At 52.5% G+C, this 20,699-nt stretch overlaps 1 protein-coding gene across 3 annotated transcripts in view; it reads right to left on the bottom strand.

Annotated features, from left to right (window-relative positions):
• Positions 1 to 20,699, bottom strand: part of PLXDC1 (plexin domain containing 1) — a 55,434-nt gene that overhangs the window by 31,425 nt on the left and 3,310 nt on the right. For all 3 annotated transcript variants that reach the window (XR_002811477.2, XM_023652617.2, XM_023652618.2), the window contains exon 2: positions 15,930 to 16,108. Coding sequence is in view for 2 of the 3 variants with exons in the window: in XM_023652617.2 (XP_023508385.1) it covers positions 15,930 to 16,108 (179 nt within the window). In the remaining variant the exon portion in view is untranslated. The remainder of the gene's footprint in view (positions 1 to 15,929; positions 16,109 to 20,699) is intronic.

Here is a 20,699-nt window from a genome sequence, read left to right as displayed (position 1 = left end):
CTACTTGCCCAGTGAAGATCCCCACCCCTTGCAAACAGCCCCCGCCATCCATGGAAGTCCTCAAGGATTGCTGGGAGCCACCAGAAGCTAGAAGGAGGCAAGGAAGGATTCTTCCCTAGAGCCTTTAGAGGAGCACGGCCATGGTGACACCTTGCTTTGGGACTTCTAGCCTCTAGAACTGTGAGAGAAGAAATTTCTGTTGTTTCAAGGCACCTAGTTCATGGTAATCTGTTATGGCAGCCCCAGGGAGCCAGTACACACGCCCACAGGTGTGTGTTGCTGTGGCTCAAGTGAGGCAACTCTGAGTTGTTCCCCATTCCTTGTCACCACCCTGCACAGAGCATTCTGTGGCTCCCCAGCTCACGTAGAATAAAGGTCACACTCCTTACTATGACCTACAAGGCCCTGTGGGGCAGATTCTGGACATGTCTATCCAACATCCATTTCCCCCTCTTCTTTATTAACAGAACATTGATTTTGTAGCAAGTAGCAAGGTAGCCAGCTGAAAAACCTCATTCCTTGGATGTCTTAAGGGGTACCACACAGGCTGGCCAATGAGATAAACTGAAGGTTCTACTGGTGCCTTTTGAAAGAGGTCAGATTTGACTGCTGGTCCTTCTTACCTTTCCTCTTCTCCTTATTCCTGTCTGGAATGTAGATATGATGGCTGGAGCTCCAACAGCCATCTTGTGAGGATAAGGACAAGAGTCACACCCTAAAGATGGTGGAGTGGAGAGTTGGACAGAATCTGGGTCCCTGATGACACCCTGGAGGGATGTTCATTAAGTCCCTGGATTCAGCCCTCTGTTACACACAGGCACAAATCCTTCCTGATGCATGGTAGTCTGGCTCTGTGCTCCAGCCCTACTGAGTTTCTTTCAGTTCCTGAAATCACCAGTGCTTGTCTGCCTCAGGACATTGGTACCTCCTATGCCTGAAAACCTCTTTCTCACTCCATCCAGAAGCCGAGTTCTCCTCGTCCTTCAGGCCTCAGCTCAGCAGTCACTTCCTCAGGAATGCCTCCCTGATGCCCCCATTCACTCTCATTACACCTCGGGCTTCTTCTCAACGGGTTGCTCACTTGTGATGATTCCCTTGGCTTTCAGACTTGTCATCTCCACACCTGCCTTTCCTGTAAGACCGTAAGTTCCTCATAGGTGAGGTCAGCCTTTACCTATGGTGTTTAAGCGCAGAGTGTGTGCTCAGCTGGAGGACGTGTTGATGAGTGAATGACCACAAAGCACAGTATGTGGAAGGCCTGCGCATCCTCTGCCTGTTTTATTGCTACCACATGCACCCTGGTGACCAGGACGGGATGGTGTTACCAAACACAGCAGGACGGTCGCAGACAGTGAGCAGGTGCACTCAGGTACGGTGGGAGCCAACTGAATACTGCCACCCAGGAGCCTGAGCAGCCTGTGTTTAAAAGAGCTGCTTGCAGGTTTGGAGGAGAGTCTGGTTCCCATCACCTGCTTCCCAGGACTCGCCTGGTGAGAGTTTCACAAACCTCCAAGCGTCAGAAATGAGAGCCGTGGACGGAAGCCACGCTCTGCAGTCGTGCAGCCCAAGCGGACGCTCACCTGTCTCCTGCTGCCTCGCCCAAGAGGCAGAGGGTGGGGGACCTGGGGACGCGTCTCACCAGCCCATTGCTTTGAGTCTTCTGCTCCCCATGAAGGACAAACGGTCCACAGCCCCAGCTCATGCTGCTCTACTGACAAGCCAGGCCATGTGCCATTGGGGGGGTCCTGGGACAGAATAGTTTCCAAGGAGCCCTCCAACGGCACCTCTTAACTGACATGAAGTTGTCATCTCTGCTGACTCAAGGAGAGTCAGAAATTAAAGGAGCTGCTGCCTCCAACTCGCAGCCGAAGTTCTCTCCAACAAGTCAGCAGAACCCTGGGAGAGCGAGGGCATCCACACCTGCAGTCCCTGCTCGGGCCAGGGGGTCAGGCCGACGCCCTGCTTCAGGCATCAAAAGTGCCAAGTGCAGCTGGCCTGCCCGGGGAAGGACTGCCCCAGGGGCAGTGCCATGCGGAATCTGCCACAAGTCCAAACAGGCCCCAGGGGAGCAGCTGTCCTGGTGACTTTGATTACCTCCAGGACAGTGAAGCCGGGGCTGTATCTCTTCAGAGCTCCAGGCTTGGAGGCTCCGTGGTGATCAGTGAGGCCAAACTGCAGCCAGAGAGGAGGGGACGACTTCCCAGAACGAAGTCGGTGGTGAGGGCGGGATTGAGAGACGGGGAGGAAGGAGATGGGAAGCCAGCATTTGCAGAGCTGTGACAGATGTGCTGGGCATTTCAAATGTGTCACTGCATGACAACCCTGGGACGTGAGGACTCAAATTAGTCCCATTTTATAAGTGGGGAAACTGAAGCCCACATAACCATTTGAAACCAGGTCACTCTCATTCAAAGACAATGACTTTTCCTCTGTCCACTGTTTCTCAGGTTTTAAGTAACTGCCCCCCTGGAAGGCAACTTGGACCACTTATCAGTCACTGGTTAAAATCTCTCACATCTCGGGGGCCGGCCCCGTGGCCGGGTGATTAAGTTTGCACGCTCTGCTTCGGCGGCCCAGGGTTTCGCTGGTTCGGATCCTGGGTGCAGACATAGCACTGCTCATCAAGCCATGCTGAGGCGGCATCCCACATGCCCCAACTAGAAGAACCCACAGCTAAAAATATACAACTACATACCGGGGGCTTTGGGGAGAAAAAGGAAAAATAAAATCTTTAAAATCTCTCCCATCAGAAGAAGCAGTGTGGATCCTTTATGGAGCACAGAGCTCAGAGGTTGTGTCACGTGCATTTCCTCACCCCTAGCACCTACCTAGCACAGGGCTTGGCACCTGGCATATGGTGAGTGTTAGGGATCCACTTGCTAAATGAGTTCAAGCACCAGGATCCCACAGCCGATGGTGCCGGAGGCTGTGCTGAGAATGTGCAGTGTGGCTTTGACAAGGACAGCATCCTCTCCCATCGCTGATGGCAGTGACACAAAAACCACTCGTGAAGGGACTAGCTGCCTCCTCTGGGAATCTCAGGCCATGGAAAGCAATCTCATAGCTGGGACATCCCGCACACAGGAAGGCGTCTCCTGATTCCTCAGGCTCTTCCCTGAGGAAGTGAAACTAGCAAGGAAGATGCTTTCAGGGCAAGGAAGAGAAACCCTGGCTCCTCCCGGCTTAAACACAGAGGAAATGTATTAGACCAAGGGACTGAGAGTCCAATAGGGCAGCAAGTGTGGAACATGGGTGACTGATGTCATCAGGGCATTGTCCTAAGTGTGACTGCTGGTCCATAGAAGGAAGGAAGATCTTACATGCATCTGGCTTCAAGAAATATATGCTGGACAGTGACAAAGAGACAAGAATTGAGGTGGGCCCGGAGAGACAGAGAAAGCAGCCCTGGTTCCCAACAGCTTTCAGGGTCCCTGAGGTCAGGCTGCCCTTCATCTCCAGCCCTTCAATCCCATGATGGGTCCTTGCACCCTCACTATAAACCTTCCTCCCAAGACAGCTCAAACGGCTCCTCGGAACCCAAAAGGCATAAACTAAAACAGTCTTGCTCATGGGGTGATCAGAGAGGCTCAGACAGTGAGAATCTGAATGGGAAGAGGGAAGTGAGAAACCAAATTTCTAGAACTTTTCCCTGGCAGCACACTGGCTGCTGTGTTTTTTCTTCTACAGAGTCAATCACTGCTGACTTCTTGACTGACCACCTGGGAAAACAGTCACGGGGCTTGGAATTCACCGATCTTGGGGGTGCTTCCCATCTGCAACGGCAGGTCCCTGATCATGCTGCCACCGACACCGGCAGTTTTGCTGGTGGAAGTCCACCCACGGCAGACTGATCAATGTCTACCAGTAACATTCTCCCCTTCTTCCTTCAGTAGGAGAACCTCCTGGTTTCAGTTTGGCGCATGACCACCCAGCTAGACTACATTTCCCAGCCCTCCTTACAGCTGAGTGTGACTACATGACTACATCTGGCCAATGGAAGATGAGCAGAATGATTGCCCTCGATAGGAATGGGGGGCCCTCACCTTGCTCAGTTCCCGTTGGTTAGGATGCAGATGTGATGGTGGGAGCTGAAACAGCCATTTTGGACCACAACACGGAAGGCACATGTTGTAGAGGGAATCTGGGTCCCCAACACCATGGAGATACTACATCAACCCCTGCTTACTTGTGCTCACACTATTCCATGCGAGAGAAGAATAAACTTCGCTTGCGTCTAAGGGCCACGCGAGTTGGGCATTTGTTACAACGGCTGAATCTGTATCCTAATTAATATAAGGTCCCAAGTCGCCTCCTCAGGCCAGTCAATCCGAGGGCTTCTTCACTGTAAGCTACGTCTCTTAAAAAGGATTTAGAGGCTGTGCTGGCAGTGAAGTCGCCCGAGGAATTCACCCAATTCACAGCCAGTCACCACATTTGACTTGCTGTCTGTGGGACAGTCCCTTTACCCCAGAGGGCAGCCCTCCAGACACTGTGGACGGGAGGCTAGAAGCTATGATGGAGTGACCTGACATTGCACAGGGTCAGGGAGTGTAGCACGAGCCAGACCACTTGGCAAGCCCCCAGGGGGAACTACGTTTCCTTGAAACGTACACAAGAAGCCCTAGTCAATAACCGACAGTCGTTTTGGGAGGCAGCATGATTTGGATTTCAAATATTTTTGGCCATGAAATCCTTTCTTCCAATTAATCTTCCAAGGAAGCTCGATACATAAATCACGTCAACGTAAAGCCACTCTAGGGGAAGGGAAGAGAAGGGCCTGGAACCCGGCCTGTAGCTACGGACTTCTCCAGCCTCCATCCCCCAGCAGCCCGTGAAGCACCTCTGGGAACGCTTAGCCTTCCCTGGAGTGCAATTTGAAAACCACGGCTGCAGGATCAAGCGCAGGGGCTGTGGACTCAGACAGACCCAAGCTCGAAAAACTGGCTCCATTCCATAATAGTTGGAGCCAAATATTACCCTTCCGTCTGGCCATCAGTGACCTTTCTCACAGAGTTCTTGAAAGGATTAGACAAAATGTATCAATGTAAAGCTCTCAGCCCAGCGCGCCTGGTCCACAGTAGGCGTTTGGTAATTGGAACCGTTATGATGATTCTGTTGGACCTTTCCAGGAGAGGTCTCCATCGTGGAGGCTGCCTTCTCAAGACCAGCCCCAGCTCCATGGGAAATGTCTGCTGTTACAATGTCTCTTCTGCCTCATTATTCATGCCCAGAGCCTGCCAGGCACTTCATTTCTGACAGCGGGGCAGCATTTACCTTGGCTGAGCTCAAGACGTTTCTGGACAGGAACTCTGGCTAAGCTGTCACCATCGGCCCGTCACCTGCCAGCCAACTGGCAGGTGGAAATGCCGAGGCAAGCAACCGAGGGCACCCTGCAGGGCCTGCTGGAGGGGCCTAGCCAGCCAGCCAGGCTTGTCAGGACAGCGCTCCAGGCAGCTGGGTCCAACCCAGGAGGTGCTGCCCAGATTCCTGGGGGAGGGGGCACCCCATTCCCTGCCCCCACCATCCCATGAGGCCTTACAACACCAACAGGAACATTTTCTAGATCTCTGCTACTCAAAGCGTACCCGAGGGACCAGCAGCATCAGCATCACCTGGGAGCTCGCTAGAAATGCAGAATCCTGGGGCCCATCCCCAAACCTGCTGGATCCAAACCTGCATTTGAACAAGCTTCCCAGGAGATTCTTTTGCACAATAAAGTTTGAAAATCAAGAAGCACCCTCTGTCTGGACCAACGTGTCACTCGTTTTTGTCTCCAAGGACTCCAAAAGCAGAAAGACTTGGATTCTTGTCTTGGCTCTGCCACTCACTAGCTGTGCAACCTTGCACAAGCATTTCACCTCTCTGTTCCAGCATACCTTGCCTCCTGGGGTTGTTGGGTGGATTAAACGTAAGGCCATAGAATGAGGCCAGCACTCAGGGAGGGCTCCTTTAACGTTACTTGTTGTTATTATTTTCCCTTACCTCCTGTCTCCACACACTAACCTCCATCCGCCCTCAGCCTCGGGCAGAAATAAACCCACAGAGAACACTCCTCAGCGCAGAAGTGCAGAAAGCCGGTCCCCTGGTCTAACCTGGGAAAGTTGGGACCCAGGTTAGACAAAGGGGCACTTGCATTGGCACTGAGTGCCTGGGGTCAAGAGGGGTCAGGGTGAATGAGCCTCACCAAAGAAGGCCCTGGAAGCGGGGGTTTGGACCAGGCTTGGAAAGAGGGTGTGGACTGGCTTTCCAGACGAAGCATTTGTTAATGCCCCCAACACTTCATGGCACTGGAGGGATCATCTTATCCTGACACTGACTCATCACGTGGGCTTTTGGAGGAGTATCTGCCAACCAGAGGTTTTGATAGCAGAAATATATGTCACATAACCACAGAGAATGAGGACAACGAGGAAAAAGGAAAACAAAAACAGGCCTCCCCCACCCCTCCTCTGGCCCCAGGCTGGCAGATTTCCTTCTCGTCTCTTTCGTATGTGTATAATTTCACATGGCTGGAATCCTGCTGATCATCCAGTTGTGTGGACTGTTTCTGTCATGTTTCATGACACCTAGAGCAGTTTTTGATGCTGAACAGGGTCTTTTAACCATCATTTATAATGGCTTCACGGCCATCTACTCAGAAGAAAATCCACAATTTTCTTAGCCATTGCCCTATTGTTGGGCATCTAGGTAGCTCCAATTTTTAGGCTCTCATAAACACTACTGTGATGAATTTCCTGATGGACTTTCCATATCCTGGATTATTTCCCATCTTCAAAGCCTTGGGCCTGAAGCAGTGCTTCTCAAATTGTAACGTGCACACGAACAACCTGGGAATCAGACTCTGGCTCTGCCGGTCTCAGGGGCCCAAGCTTCTGCATTTCTAACAAGCCCCCAGGCGCTGCCAGTGCGGTCGCCCCCCTACCATACTCTGAGCAGTAGTGAGGGAATGAAGAGTAGCCGCTGAAGCCTCCAGGCCAGGAAATCCCCTTCTGTTGCTAGGATCCTTCCTAGGTACTTCCTAGGTACTTCCAGGTAAGATCTCGGGGGAAAAGCACGACTCTGTCTTCCGAGACCTTTCTGGTTAACTTTTTCAACCAATTAGCTCCACCGATTTTCCTAACAACTCTATGAGGCATTCTCAGTCCCACCTTACTGATGAGGAAACTGAGATTTAGAGGGATGGCATGGCAAGGATACACACTACCTACCGTACCTGGGACCAGAGTAGGGTGGCCAACTGCCCCAGTTTTTCTGAGACTGAGGGATTTCCCAGGATGCTGGTCGTTCAGTGCTAAAATCAGAACCATCCTCAGAAAACCCAGACGGTTAGTCACCCTAGACCAGAGCCTAATTCAGAGTCACCTAACATTTATCATTCCTGACCCTGTGCAGGCCCTTTATGTCAATTACTGCAGAACACTTTTGCAATTACACATAGACAATAGCATTCCCATTTGACAATGAAGAAATGGGCCCAGAGGGGTTAAGAAAGTTGCCCAACACAAAAAGACAAGCAACCCAATTAAAAAGCCGGACAAAAGAAAAAAAGTGGCAAAGGACTTAGACGTTCCTCCAAAGAGGAGGAGGCCAACAAGCACATGAAAAGATGCTCAACATCATTAGTCATTAGGGAAACACAGAGAAAAACCACAATGAGACACCACCTCACGCCCACTAGGATGACTATAAGTTGACTAGGATGACTAAAAAAAAGGGAAAATAACCAGTGTTGGCCAGGATGTGGAGAAACTGGAACCCTCATACATTACTGGTGGGAATATAAAATGGTTCAGTCACTACGGAAAACAGTATGAGGTTCCTCAAAAAGTTAAACATAGAATTACCATATGATGCAGCAATTCCACCCCTAGGAATACACCCCTTAAACCTTTAAAGAGTTAAAAACGGGAACTCAAACACATATGTGTACACATATTCACAGCAGCACTATTCACAATAGCCAAAAGGAAGAAACAGTACAATGTCTATCAACAAAATGAATGGATAAACAAACTATGGCATATCCATACAATGGAATATTATTCAGCCTTAAATGGATGAGTCTTGAAAACATTATGCTAGGTGAAAGAAACCAGACACAAAACGTCCTATTTGTATAATTTCAATTATATACAAAATATCCAGAAGAGGTAAATCCCTAGAAACAGACGACAGATTGATGGTTGCCAGGGCCTGAAGGAAGAGAGGAGTGGGGAGCAACTGCTTAAAGGGTACAGAGTTTTGGGGCTGGCCCCGTGGCCGAGTGGTTAAGTTCGCGCGCTCCACTGCAGGCGGCCCAGTGTTTCATTGCTTTGAATCCTGGGCACGGACATGGCACTGCTCATCAAACCACGCTGAGGCGGCATCCCACATGCCACAACTAGAAGGACCCACAACGAAGAATATACAACTACGTACCGGGGGGCTTTGGGGCGAAAAAAGAAAAAAATAGAATCGTTAAAAAAATATATTAAAAGTACAAATAAATATTTTTAAAGAAAAGGGTACAGGGTTTCCTTTTGGGGAGATGAAGATGCTTTGGAACTAGACAGAGGTGATGGCCGTACCACAGTGTGAATGTATTAAATGCACGGCACTTTAAAATGGTTAATTTTAGGTTATGCGAATCTCACCTCAGCAAGCAGGAAAGAAACCACCCACCCACCCAACTTGCCCAAGGAAAAGGAAAAGGCTCACCAGGAGGGACCTGCATAGGAGACGGACCACCTGGAGCAGAGCAGCCAGCAGAGGTCCCGGGAGCCTTGCTGAGCCCAGCAGGGGGAGGGGAGACAACAGGGACTGAGAACCCATCACGTGCCTCGTCACACCTTGCTCTTGAATTTCAACGCCGTGGGATTAGTATTTACCACCCATTTGGGAAATCTGAAGCTAGCAGGGGCTTGTGCCATCAGGTTCATTAACTGAGGGGTTAAGCGTCCAGCCCAAGGTCATGCAGCTGGTATGTGCCAGGGCCAAGAGGGGGGCCAGGACTGCCAGACTCTTTCCAGAGTGCTGGAGATGGGACGTCGGGACTCTACTTCCCTCCTCCCTAGACACCCATTCTTCTCACGGAATCTCTGCTCTCTCTTCAATATTCAGCTCCTGACTTTACCCTCGTCCCACCCATCTCACGCTTGACACCCAGAAGTCTTCCCCCATGGGCCTCCTCACTGCATCCCTTCCCCTGAGGGCTCCGGCATGATGGGTTCTTCAACGGGCACTGCTTGCTCCTCATGCGTCCGTGCTACATGTCTCTCTGTCCCATCTCCCCTAGGCGCTTAGATCTGGGGAGGGGGCCTTCTGGAGGTCTCCTTCTGGGTGTTGCCTCCTTTGAGAGGTGGTAGAAACCAGGCAGGTATTTCACTCACTTGTCCCTCTCGTGCCCCACTGTCTCGGAGGACGTGATGCCTGCCTCGCTGCAGGGCCCTCAGCCTCCCTGGGCCTGCCATGGTGGAGGACAAGCTGGGAAGTTTCGCTTGGGCCAGAGAGGAGAGGAATTCAGGGGAGCTGGGCCGAGGGAGGACTAGGGTGGGAGGAGGGAGTCTTTTCTCTTTCGGAGTGAACCTATTCCATTTCAGGGGGAACCTCCAAATCTGTATGCTCTTAAACTTGGTTCCTCCCAAACTCTGTCTCAGATGTGAACCACAGAACCGAGAAAAACTTGGACTAGGATTTGGAAATCCCCAGGCTAGAAGAGCAGCTTTGTCTGAGGCCTCCTCCTTCCAGCCTCTTGGGGAATAAACCGTGGCATATCCCTGGGTCTCTGACTTAGCACTGTGGCTCTCCCAACCCCTCCCTCTGCCTCAAAATTCCCAGCTTCCCCAGGGCCTCAGGATTGGTCTGGGGGAAAATCTCTGGAAAGCCTGAGTCCAGACAAGAGTTCTTTTTCCACTGGGATGTGGTTGTACAGTGGGTATGAGAATGAAACCGAAGGAGATGGCTCTGACCAGAGCCCCTGGAGCTGCCAGCTCACCCTGGGAATGCAGGCTGGAAGCCTCAAAGGCTCCAAGGCAAGAGGGTCTGAGCTGGAAGGAGCATTGTGGCGCGGTGGCCAGGCGGCGGGTGCTGGGTAGAAGGGGCTGAACAGAGGAGCTGGGCAGAGGGACTAGACAGGGGCGCTGAGCTGGGGGGCTGGGCAGGGGGGCTGGACAAGGGGTCTGAGCTGGCGGCCTGGGCAGAGGGGCTGAGCTGGGGTTCTGGGCAGGGGGCCTGAGCTGGGGGTCTGGGCAGAGGGGCTGAGCAGGAGGGCTGGGCAGGGAATCCAGGCAGGAGGGGTGGTCAAGGGATCTGGGCAGGGGTCTGGGTAGGGAAGGCTGGGCAGGGGGGCTGGGCTGATGGACTGGGAAGAAAGAACTGAGTCAGAGGGGGCGAGAAGGGAAGATGGTTAGAGAGGGCGGGTCCAGAGAAGGCCTGGGATGGGGGCTGGGCAGAGGGGCCGAAGTGAGGGAGCTGCGCCAGAGCGTCTGAGCCAGAAGGGAAGCCACAGCCAGGAGGGTGTACTGGGGAGCCGGGAAGGAAGATAAGGTGGCACTGGGTGGGTGTGGGGGAAGCCAAAGGGAATGGCAGCCCACCTGCCAGGCCCTCGGTCCTTTGATATGGCACCAGGGCAGAAGAACCCAGATCCTGGTTCCTGTTGGCACCAACCAGGCTGTGATGTGGATAAACAGTGGAAATGTTTTCCTGTTGAGACCCAAGAAAACTCTGCAACGGACCAATTCACACTGGCTGAGGCGTCCCCTTCCCCAGCCGCCTCGTGCCCCGCCCTTTGCTGCCAAGCTGTTGTCTAGATCAGGTTTCCTCCAACCAGAGACCCCAGCTCTGAGAGACACTGACCAAAAATTAAAATTAAAATTAAACTAAATTTTTAAAAAAGAGATGCGGGAGGGGCCGGCATGGTGGCATAGTGGTTAAGTTTGCACTTTCCGCTTCTCGGCGGCCTGGGGTTTGCCGGTTCAGATCCCCGGTGGGGACATGGCACCGCTTGGCAAAAGCCATGCTGTGGTAGGCATCCCACATATAAAGCAGAGGAAGATGGGCATGGATGTTAGCTCAGGGCCAGTCTTCCTCAGCAAAAAGAGGAGGATTGGCAGTAGTTACCTTTAGGGCTAATCTTCCTCAAAAAAAAAAAAAAGAGATGCAGGAGAAGCAGGCATCTCTGGGCCCCTTGGCAGGGCTCCCAAGGGGCTGAGGCTGCCCACTGTTCAGGTCAGTGTGGGCACACAGCCCGGGGTGAGGTGGGGTGGTGTTGAGGCTGGCTGTGCTGAAGGGGGTGACCATCAGCGTTCCCGACTGAACACTGCTCAGTGCAAGGCTGAAGGGTTTCCAGGCAGAGCCGGGATGGAGCACAGGCCCATCTGAGGATTCGGGCACGAGCCCACGCGGGTGGCGGGAGTGCACACACATGCTCGGGCGCGTGTAAGCACTGAGTCCTCTTCTGTGTGTGGGGGCCTGAGAGTCAGCAGAGCTGAGGTCCTAGAGGCCACTGTGTGCAATGACCACCCCAGCTGCAACCTCTTCTTTTCCACAACCCTGTCTTTGGAGGCCTCTGGGGATGGGGAAATCCCTGCTTCCTTTGTTCCTTCACAGAAGGAGCTCCTTCCATCTGCTGGGCACTGGCAACGGGGATAAAACAGTCCCCGGTCTCCCGGTGCTTCGGTTCCAGGGAGGACAGGCCATATAAACAAATAAATAGATAATTCAGTGCAGGAAGGGATAATTGCTATGGAGAAAAATAGTCTCCTCCCTCTGCCCCAGTCTCAGCCCTGCAGCTATTAGAAAACAGCCACATCTAGAACCTTCTCTATACCAGGCTAAATACCCCATACTCCTTCAACCATTCTGGACTCCTCTGGTCCCTAGATAGCCATTACCAAGGGACACAAGCCCCTCAGCTGTGCTCAGGCCAAGAAATACCCCACAGGAACCCCAGAGTCCCAGCCCTGGTCCCTAGGTTTCATGGGTTTCCGTGGGTTTCCATTAACACAGCTGGCTTCCCACCTCCGTCCTTGGCAGCCACTTCACACTCCTGACTCATCCTCAGCCCACAGGCAGTGAGGAGCCCCAAGTCTTTTCCTCATGAACTGCCGATAAGCCACATCCTTCCCACCCAGCTTTGAACTTCAGTACCAGTATTTGTATTTATTCTGGGAGTTTCATCGAGTGTGAGGCCGACCCTCGTTCAGCCTGCCCAGGAGGTTTTCCGGTTCCTGATCTGACATCTGACCTCTCTTCCAGCTAAGACAGAAGTCTGATGTGGACATCTGATCCTTCCTATCTTCTGGGCAGAGCTGGAGGCAGCCCACAGGATCTCAGAGGGGCCTCCTGCCAGGGTGGCCTTGCTCCTTCACATGGACTCTTGATGTGTGGCTGCTGAGGGGGCCATGAAACCCCGGAGATGGTGAAAGTCTTGTGGTCAAGTGCAGCCACGTGGTGCATAGAAAGTCTCATGTTCTGGTGGTCAGTCTAGCAACTGATTTTAAAATTGGTTTGACATGTTACAGATCAGAAGTTTCTACAGCTAGATAACCGTCAGAATCACATGGGGGTTCAATAAACAAATTCCCAGGCTCCATCTGCAGTGTCTTCAGGGTGGAGCCCGAGAATTTGTCTTGTTTTTTAAGCTCTGGGGTTACTGAATCCATACTAGCTCTTAATGATCCCCACTGCCCTTTCTGAACGCCCACACACAATTGCTTCCAGAACGCTGCATCTCTGTAGCTCTCTTCCGCAAGGTCCTCTCTGCACAGGCCGGGACATGCTCCTCTGACCATGGCGTCTGGCCAGAGCAAGTATCAGTTCTTTAACTGATGGCCCAACAAAGCTGGGGGCGGGGGGGCCTCTAGTGTCCCCTCACTCAGGTACCTCTCCTGCCCTGGCCTTCCACTCCACCCTCCCACCACAGCTCCTGGCTTCTGCAGGATGGAGAAGACAGGGCAGAACGGGAAGCGGGTGGGGCTGCGTCCTCTGAAGTTCCTCCTCAGGGTGGGGTTAGGGTGAAGTGAGAGACACCCTGGCCTCAGGTGCAACATTTAAGGCAGTACCAACAAACTCAGTCATCAAGATAGAGAATATTTTAATGCAAGATTTTAAAATGAAGATGAATGCAGAAAAATCCATGACGAAGGAAATATCAAAATTTTAAACAGAGACAGGACCAGTAACAGTGCCAAGCCATGTCAGAGCCTGAGGTCAAAGGAAAAATCAGTCATGGAAATGATGCAGAAAAATTACCCTGCTCCCTTCCTTCCAGGCTGCGGGCTGGCACTGGTCCCTCTCGCACCCACACTGCTACAGCTCCTGCGCAACGGTCCCTCCGGGGGCTCCCGCTGGCTGACCACCCTCCCGGCCAGCTCAGGGGTTGAGGTCTGCACTGCTCCGTGCCGCTGCTATTCCTAAAGTGCTTCACCATCCCTTGTCATCTTCCTTCACCCTGCCAACTCCGACGCAAACTGTCCCTGCATTAGACCCTCCCCCACCAAGAAAAGAAAGACAGAAATGACGCAGAGAGCAGGAAAAAAAAAATATTTAAAAATTTAAAATATCTTTAGAGAGAGAATATAATATACCCATGACCACAAAAAAAAAGAGTTTTTTTAAAAAAAGAAATAATCAGAATATAATAAAGAGATCTTGGAAATTAAAATTATGATAGTAGAAAAAAGCAAGTACCATTAAGAACATGAGGTTGAGAAAATCTCCCAGAAAGTGGAACACCAACAACAGTAACAAGCAAACTGACAAATAAACAACAAACGATGCAAAAGGAGTAGACAGCAGAAGAGAGAGGAAAGTTCAAGGGTCAATTCTCGAGATGGACATCTAACCAAGGGGAATGTAGAAAGAAGGGAATGCGGTAGGAAGAAGATTATCGAAGAAATAAAACAAGAAGACTTTCCAGAGTGGTGAATCTAAGACTCTGGAATGAAACAGTCCATCAAATGTCCAGCGCGGTGAGAGAAACAGCCAGAGCAGAGCCCATCCCCGCACTTTGAGAAAGCTGGGGTTACAGAGAACAGCCTGGAAGTTTCCAGAGGTGGGGGAAAGCAGTTATACACAAAGATGGGGCATAAGAGTGACACCAAGACTCCCAACAGTGACATCAGAAGCCAGAAGACAAGAGTGAGATGCCTGCGAACTGCTGAAGGAAAATTATTTTTAGTCTAGAATTCTATATTCAGCCAAACCATCAATCCAGTGTGAGGATAGAATGAAGGCATTTTCAGACATGCAAGCTCTCAGAAGAGCTTGTCCTCCTGTGTAACCTTCCTCAGGAAGCCAAACAAACAAGGAGTGGGGCAGGAAAGAGAAGACCCACGGTCAGGAGAACACGTCGGTCCAGCACAGGAGAGAGGCACGGGGGCTCCAAGGATGAAGAAGGAGGTGGGGGTCCAGGATGGCTGTGGGGCAGGTGGGCAAGCAGCCAGTCCATGTCGGAGTGGGACAACAGGAGAGGGGTTTCCGGGGAAAAAAAAGAGCTGACAGATTTGACCACAACAAAAATTGTATTTGAGGCTAACGGATGTGTATGAATATATGCCATTGTAAGTACAGAAAACTACACAGTAGTGGGGGTGGAGGGGAGGATTCAGGAAAAACAGGAATTATACAAGAAAGTCAACAATGTTATTACCCTGCTCGGGTTCCTGGTGAACAATATTTACATGATCATAATGATACAAAGCAAAGCACATGGATTTAAAAATATTGAGAGCATAAAATGACACTTGGGGGACTACATAAATGGCAAATCTTCATCTACACCACAGGCAGTCAACAGATAAGGTCTAAACAGATTAACCAAGAGGCAGCAGTGTAAGCAAATTACTTAGAAATACGGAGGCAACGGCCTGCCTGGAGGAAAGACTGAAGTGGCGCCTTCTGAGCGAGGGGTGGGCAGGTCTCCAGGGTGGGTGGGCGGGCTGGACTGCTGTGTTTCATTTTCTGCTTTTAGCACTATTTGACCTTTTTGACTATCTGCACGCACTTCTTTGATTTTAAAAGAGTCGCTATTAAAACATAAAATAAAGAAACATATGCCGAGAAGCACATCCTTTTGTTGCTTCCTGTTTCACAGTTTTTCTGCATCCTGAGAACCCACCCTCTTCACTCACAGCCATAGGTGCTTACACACACAGGCATGGCCACACTCACACAGTCACACACACTCACTCATCACAGACACTCAAGCAGCCCATGTGACAGACACACAGGTGAATGTGCATAATACACAAAAACCCTCACACATGTGCAAACACACTCTCGCTGACACAGACACGTAATTATAGATTCACCCACAGACACAGAGGCCCCCGTGGGCCCCCCAGAAAGCCAGCTAGAGAGCAGGGCCAGACACTGCAAGGGCGGCGCTGCCTCCCTCCCTGGCCCCCCTCCCCACCCCTCCCAGAAGTGCCCCAGGCAGCGGAGTTTCTCCCCGGAGCTTCACCCTAATTGCCTTCTCCTCTTAGAGTGCTCTGCCCTCAGGCTGAGCAGCCCGAGCCTCTGCAACCATTAACCTTTTGGGGCCATACGGTCTGTGCAGAAATGAGGTGGGGGAGGGGCCCGAGCTGGCAGCTGGAGGGGACTAATAATGCCACCTTCGTTCAGGTTTAGTGGAGGCCCTAGGAGGGAAGAGCCCAGAGTCAAGAAGCCTGTAGACATGCTGTGCATCCTTGAGCAAGTCTCTCCACCTCTCTGGGTCCACAAGGAGGTAGGCAGCCTATGAAGCTCTGAGATGCTAACATTTTATGACCCAGGCTGAGCCCTGCTTCCGTCCCCTTCCCTGGGATCCCTCTCTCCACGCTGACCTCCAGGGCCAACCCCAAAGGATATGTGATTTATGTGTCTGACACATGTACATGGGATACTGGGGGAGCTCCCCCCACCCCACGAGCCTCCAATTCCCTCCCCTGCCACATTCCTCCCGCACTCACCACGACCTTGGTCCCGTTATCCGGCAGTGTGTCAATGGCCAGGGTGCCTCCACCCAGGTCCTGGCTCAGCTGGGTCCTGTCCGGCTCCGACACCTGCCCAGGGCTCTCTCGGGCTCTCCGATTCCAGCCCTGCGTGGTCCCCTTGGTGGCCCATCCAGAGCCTCGATCTGCATCCTTACCTGGGAGAAGGGGACAGAAAGCTGAGTCCTGGCAGTCCAGAGAGCAGGTCCAGGAAGGGGACCAGCCCACTTACTCTGCAGAGGCCCTGACCCCATGCCAACACTGACTTTGGGGACACTGACTACCAGGACAGGTGACACCCAACATGCACTGAGAGCCATGTGCTGAGCTCCACGCTAAGCAGTCTGCACACGTAGCACTTTTAGCCCTCACCCGGCCCTCCACAGCAGACACGATGCTCTCCATTGTGCAGACAGGAATCAGCAGCAGAGGTTAAAGAAGGTCACACAGTGAAGGTCACAAAGCGGTGAAGACAAGTTTCAAACCTCCAAAGGGGTGATTATTCTCAACCTCAGCAGCACACTGGGATCATCCAGGGAGCTTTAAAAATTCCCGATGTCTGGATCCCCCCCCCCCCCCCCGACCCCTGCCAGAGATTCTGATACGATTGTTCTGTGGTCTGGTCTGGGCATTAGGATTCTTAAATGATCCCCAGGGGAGCTTTTGAGATGCCCTGGACCTAATTCCATAGACAAGGGTGAGAAGCATTGCTCTGGAACATTCCAAGCCAGTTCCTTATCTCTCTGCCAGAAACAGCACATAATCTCAACTTCCAGCGGACTCCAGGCACTAGAGGTCAGAGAGGAGAGTTCTTTCAGTTCAGGGCTTCTGAACCTTGGTACTGTTGACATTTTGGACTGGATAACTCTTTGCTGTGGGTGGCTGTCCTTGGCATTGTAACATGTCTAGCAACATCCCTGGCCTCTGCTCACCAGATGCCAGTAGCAGCTCCCCCCAGGTTGCGACAATCCAAGATGTCTCCATAGTGGGGACCACTGTTTAGTTCTAGCACAACCAGCAAACACTCAGGCAAGTCACTTTTCCCATGAAACAAAGAGCTTAGACACCATCAAGGGTGGTGAATAGGTTTTATCTCAAAAGCCATCTCTAGTCGATTAGTGACACTCTTGATTAGCACTCTAATGAAGACAAATTCTGAGCCTTCTTCTGTGTTTAGCAGGAAAGACTGTCATGATCAACTGGCAATGACTGCCATGGGCACAGGATTGGAAAGCGGCCGCACACAGGCCATTTAGCAGCCATTCCTAGACTTGATGTTCTCTCTAGTTTCCTCTAGGTCATTAAGTTTACCCTAAATGACATATAAATTATGCTTTTCCACTTTAGAAAGATTCATGCCCCCAAAGATGTGTCTTATATTGTCACTCCAATTGTCACACCTACTATGTGTCTATGGGACACAGACCACCAGAGAGTTGGGTCTGATACTCCTTGCCATCTGCATCCATTTCAGGCCCTGCCCTATGTCAGATGCCCTCTCGGCCTCAGCCTGCCCCCACCCACTCCCCGGAGCTCCTGGATGTAGCCCCTTCTCCTGGCCTCGTAACTACCTGCCCATCTCCCTGGTAGACTCGAGGTCCCCCAGGACTCTCCCTGCCTTCTGCAAATGTACATCCTCAGTGTCTAGCAAACTGTAGGTGCTCAATCACTGCATAATTGAGGACACCATATTGGAGGTAACTCTTGGGAGCCAGCAAGGACAGAAGTTGAGACAAGGCTTGGCCAAGACCAGGCCTGGGGCTGGGGCCAGGACTCTTTGCTGTGGGGCCCTGGTTTGTCATTAGACATTTTATCCAATTAAGTCATTCTTGGCTCCTGGTGCCTGCTGGACCCTTGCCGGCCCCCTCTCACTTCTCTGCCCCTAATCTCAACCAGATGCTCTGGAGAAGGTGGGGAGAAGGGCAATCCCCAGACCCCTGCCCCAAGATGCCCACTGGCTAAGATGGACCTGAGCCCAGTGCTAGGAAGGCAGCCTGCCCCTGGCTCAGACCCCAAGCCAGGGCCTGCTTGTCCCTCTCGGGTGGGGCCCACAGCTGCCTCTGGAGACAGAACTGTTTGTGCCGGGCTGATCTGCCTGGCTCCCCAGGTCCTCCTGTGAGCAGCCCTCGGGCCTGGGCTGGAGCCAGAACAGGAAAGGAACATGTGCAGAGCAAGCAGAGGAGCTGAGCTGGCCTGGAAAGGGATGCTGGAGATCTGCAGGCATCATAATCCTGCAACTGAGACAGGAGGGTACCTGGGTGGTGGGGGCCTGAGGCCTGGGGAGAGGGCAGGGAAAGAGGGTCCAGTCAGAGGTGGGGTCAGGGAGGGGACCCCTGTACCCACAAGCTATGCAACCCTGGACCTGTCAGTTTACCTCTCTGAGCCTCAGTTTCCTCATCACTAAAATCATGCCTATGGCACAGGCTGCCATGACCACCGAGCGAGAAACATAAAGAAGAAGCTTTATAACCAGAGGCCTCAGGGCCGGGGTCAGAGGCAAGTCCATGAAGGAGAGCAAGGCGAGGGATGGAGAGGAGGTCGCCGAGGAGCCTGCCCTACCCCTGCCTAGCCCTGAATCTTGCCCTCCCCACCGACAGCACATCTGTCTCCCTGCCACCCTTCCCCCAACCGGTTGGCTAGGACAGGACATCACCCCCTCAGCTCATGGAAGGAGCCAACACAGCTGGTTGCTGACGTGTGTGTGCAGGGGCCCACGTGCCTGTGCATGCACACACAAACACACAGACTTGTCTGAATGCCCTGGTTCTCCTCTCTACATGCTCACGCATGTGTTACACACCTACCCAACACTCAGCCACTCTTGTTGGAGAGCTCCATTTCCCCAGCACCCATTCCACGCCTCTGCGTGCGAGTGTACCAGCCGGTGAGTGACGGCAAGCAGCTTCCAGAGCACACGCTGTTCATCTATCCATCCATCCATTCACCCATGCCCCCAAGTAGCAGCCAATCTAGTGGGATGTCACAATAGGAACAGTAATCATAAAAATGACAGCAAACTTTGAGAGAATGTGCCGGCACTATTCCAAGTGCTTTAAACACATTAACACATTTAATCCCCACAATAACTCCATGAGGGAGGAGCTAGTTTTAGATCTATTGTACAAACTGGGAAACTGAGGCACAAAGATGTTAAGGAACCTCCCAAGGTCCCACAAGTAGTCCGTGGCAGGATTTGCACTCAGGCAGGCTGGCTCTGGGGTCTGCTCAGACCACAGAAAGTGCAATAAGAGGTGACAGGCACCCTCAGGCTGTTTCCTAAGGAGCAGGGACGGCCCCAGGGCTGGAGTGGCTGTGAGCTGGGCTCACTGGGTGCCACTAGGCCTCTGGGAGCTGCCCTGGGAGACTGTGTCCCCTGGGATGCAGGGGGGCGGCCCAGCAGTAGTGCCTTTGCTCCCTTCACGTGCCACTGCCCTGCTCTGGGGCAGGAAGCAATGTGCCGACTTCAAGAGGCCAGACTGCGCCACCCCAGCACCTGGGCCAAGACACCCTCATCCCACCCATCACCCGAGCTTGCCACTCCAGTCCCAGAGCCACCTCTCAGTCCAGTAGCTACTTTAGCCTCCACCCTTCATGCCCTCCAGCTAGTCTCCCACACACCCACTAGAGCATCCGTCTAGAGGGCAAACTTGATTCCATCCCTCCCCTGCTTCCGGCTCGCCACAGCCCTCCAGCTCAGCTTGCCCACCAGGCATTCAAGGCCCTTCGTGACCAGATCCCTGCTCTCTCCTCCAGCCCCCTGTCTCCCTAAAGCCCTCTCCAGGACCCAGCCCTGCTCTCTCTGGTCATGGGGCTTCAAATAGCCAGGACCACTCTGCTCCATAAACAAACCCTTCTCCTGATGAGCTCTTGTTCATCCTTCAAGTCTAACGAGACGTCACGTCTTCCCAGTGCATCCCTGACATCTCTCCCTCTCGCCCCAAATGCTACATGTGCCACCCCAGCCCTGATCCCGACATAGCACCGCTGCCTGAACATCTGTAGGCTCCAGGTGCCTGACATAGAGCAAACACTCAGTAAGTGCATGTGGATGATGGAAGGGAGGGAGGGACTGAGGGAGGAAGGGAGAGGGAGGGAGGAAGAGAGGAAGGAAGGGAGGGAGGAAGGACAGGAAAGAGGAAGCAAGGGAGGGAGAGAGGAAGGAAGGGAGGGAGGGAGGGAGAAAGGTATGTTTAAATGCCCTGAGTCCCTGCGATCCACAGGGCTGAGCAGACCCTTCCCTTGGGACACAGCCCCACCAGAAACCCTCACTGCAATATCACAGCAATAAAAGAGCACAGGGTCGGAGTCATACAAGCTTGAGAGTGAACCCTACTGACGGTGATGTTGGACAAATTGGATAATCTCTCTCAGCCTCAGTTTCCTCATCTGTAAAATGGGGTGATAAAACCTGCACTTGGTAGGTCGTTTTGGGTCTTAAACAAAATAGTGTACACAAAGCACCCAGCCAAGTCCTCCTGCCTTCCCTGGGTCTCACACAAGGACCGACTTTCCGAGGAGCTTGGGAAAAGCTCCAGACCCTGAGCTGAAATCCTGCCTCCTAGTTACAAAGCCCCCAACCGCAGCCTCTCCCCTCCTGCCAGTAGGCAGGTTCCCACCAAGGACCTTCGTCTGGGGAGAGGGAGGGAGGCACGAGGAACTGACAGGAAGGGACCGCCAAATAGTTCAGAGGAGAAGAGAGGAGAGAAGAGTTTGGCTCTCTGGGTTTCTCTCGACGGGGAGAGTCTGGGG

The sequence above is a fragment of the Equus caballus genome, chromosome 11, assembly GCF_041296265.1.
Source record: "Equus caballus isolate H_3958 breed thoroughbred chromosome 11, TB-T2T, whole genome shotgun sequence".
NCBI lineage: Eukaryota > Metazoa > Chordata > Mammalia > Perissodactyla > Equidae > Equus > Equus caballus.
Note: the sequence above shows the minus strand (reverse complement) of the source record. Positions and strands in the feature narration are given on the sequence as shown.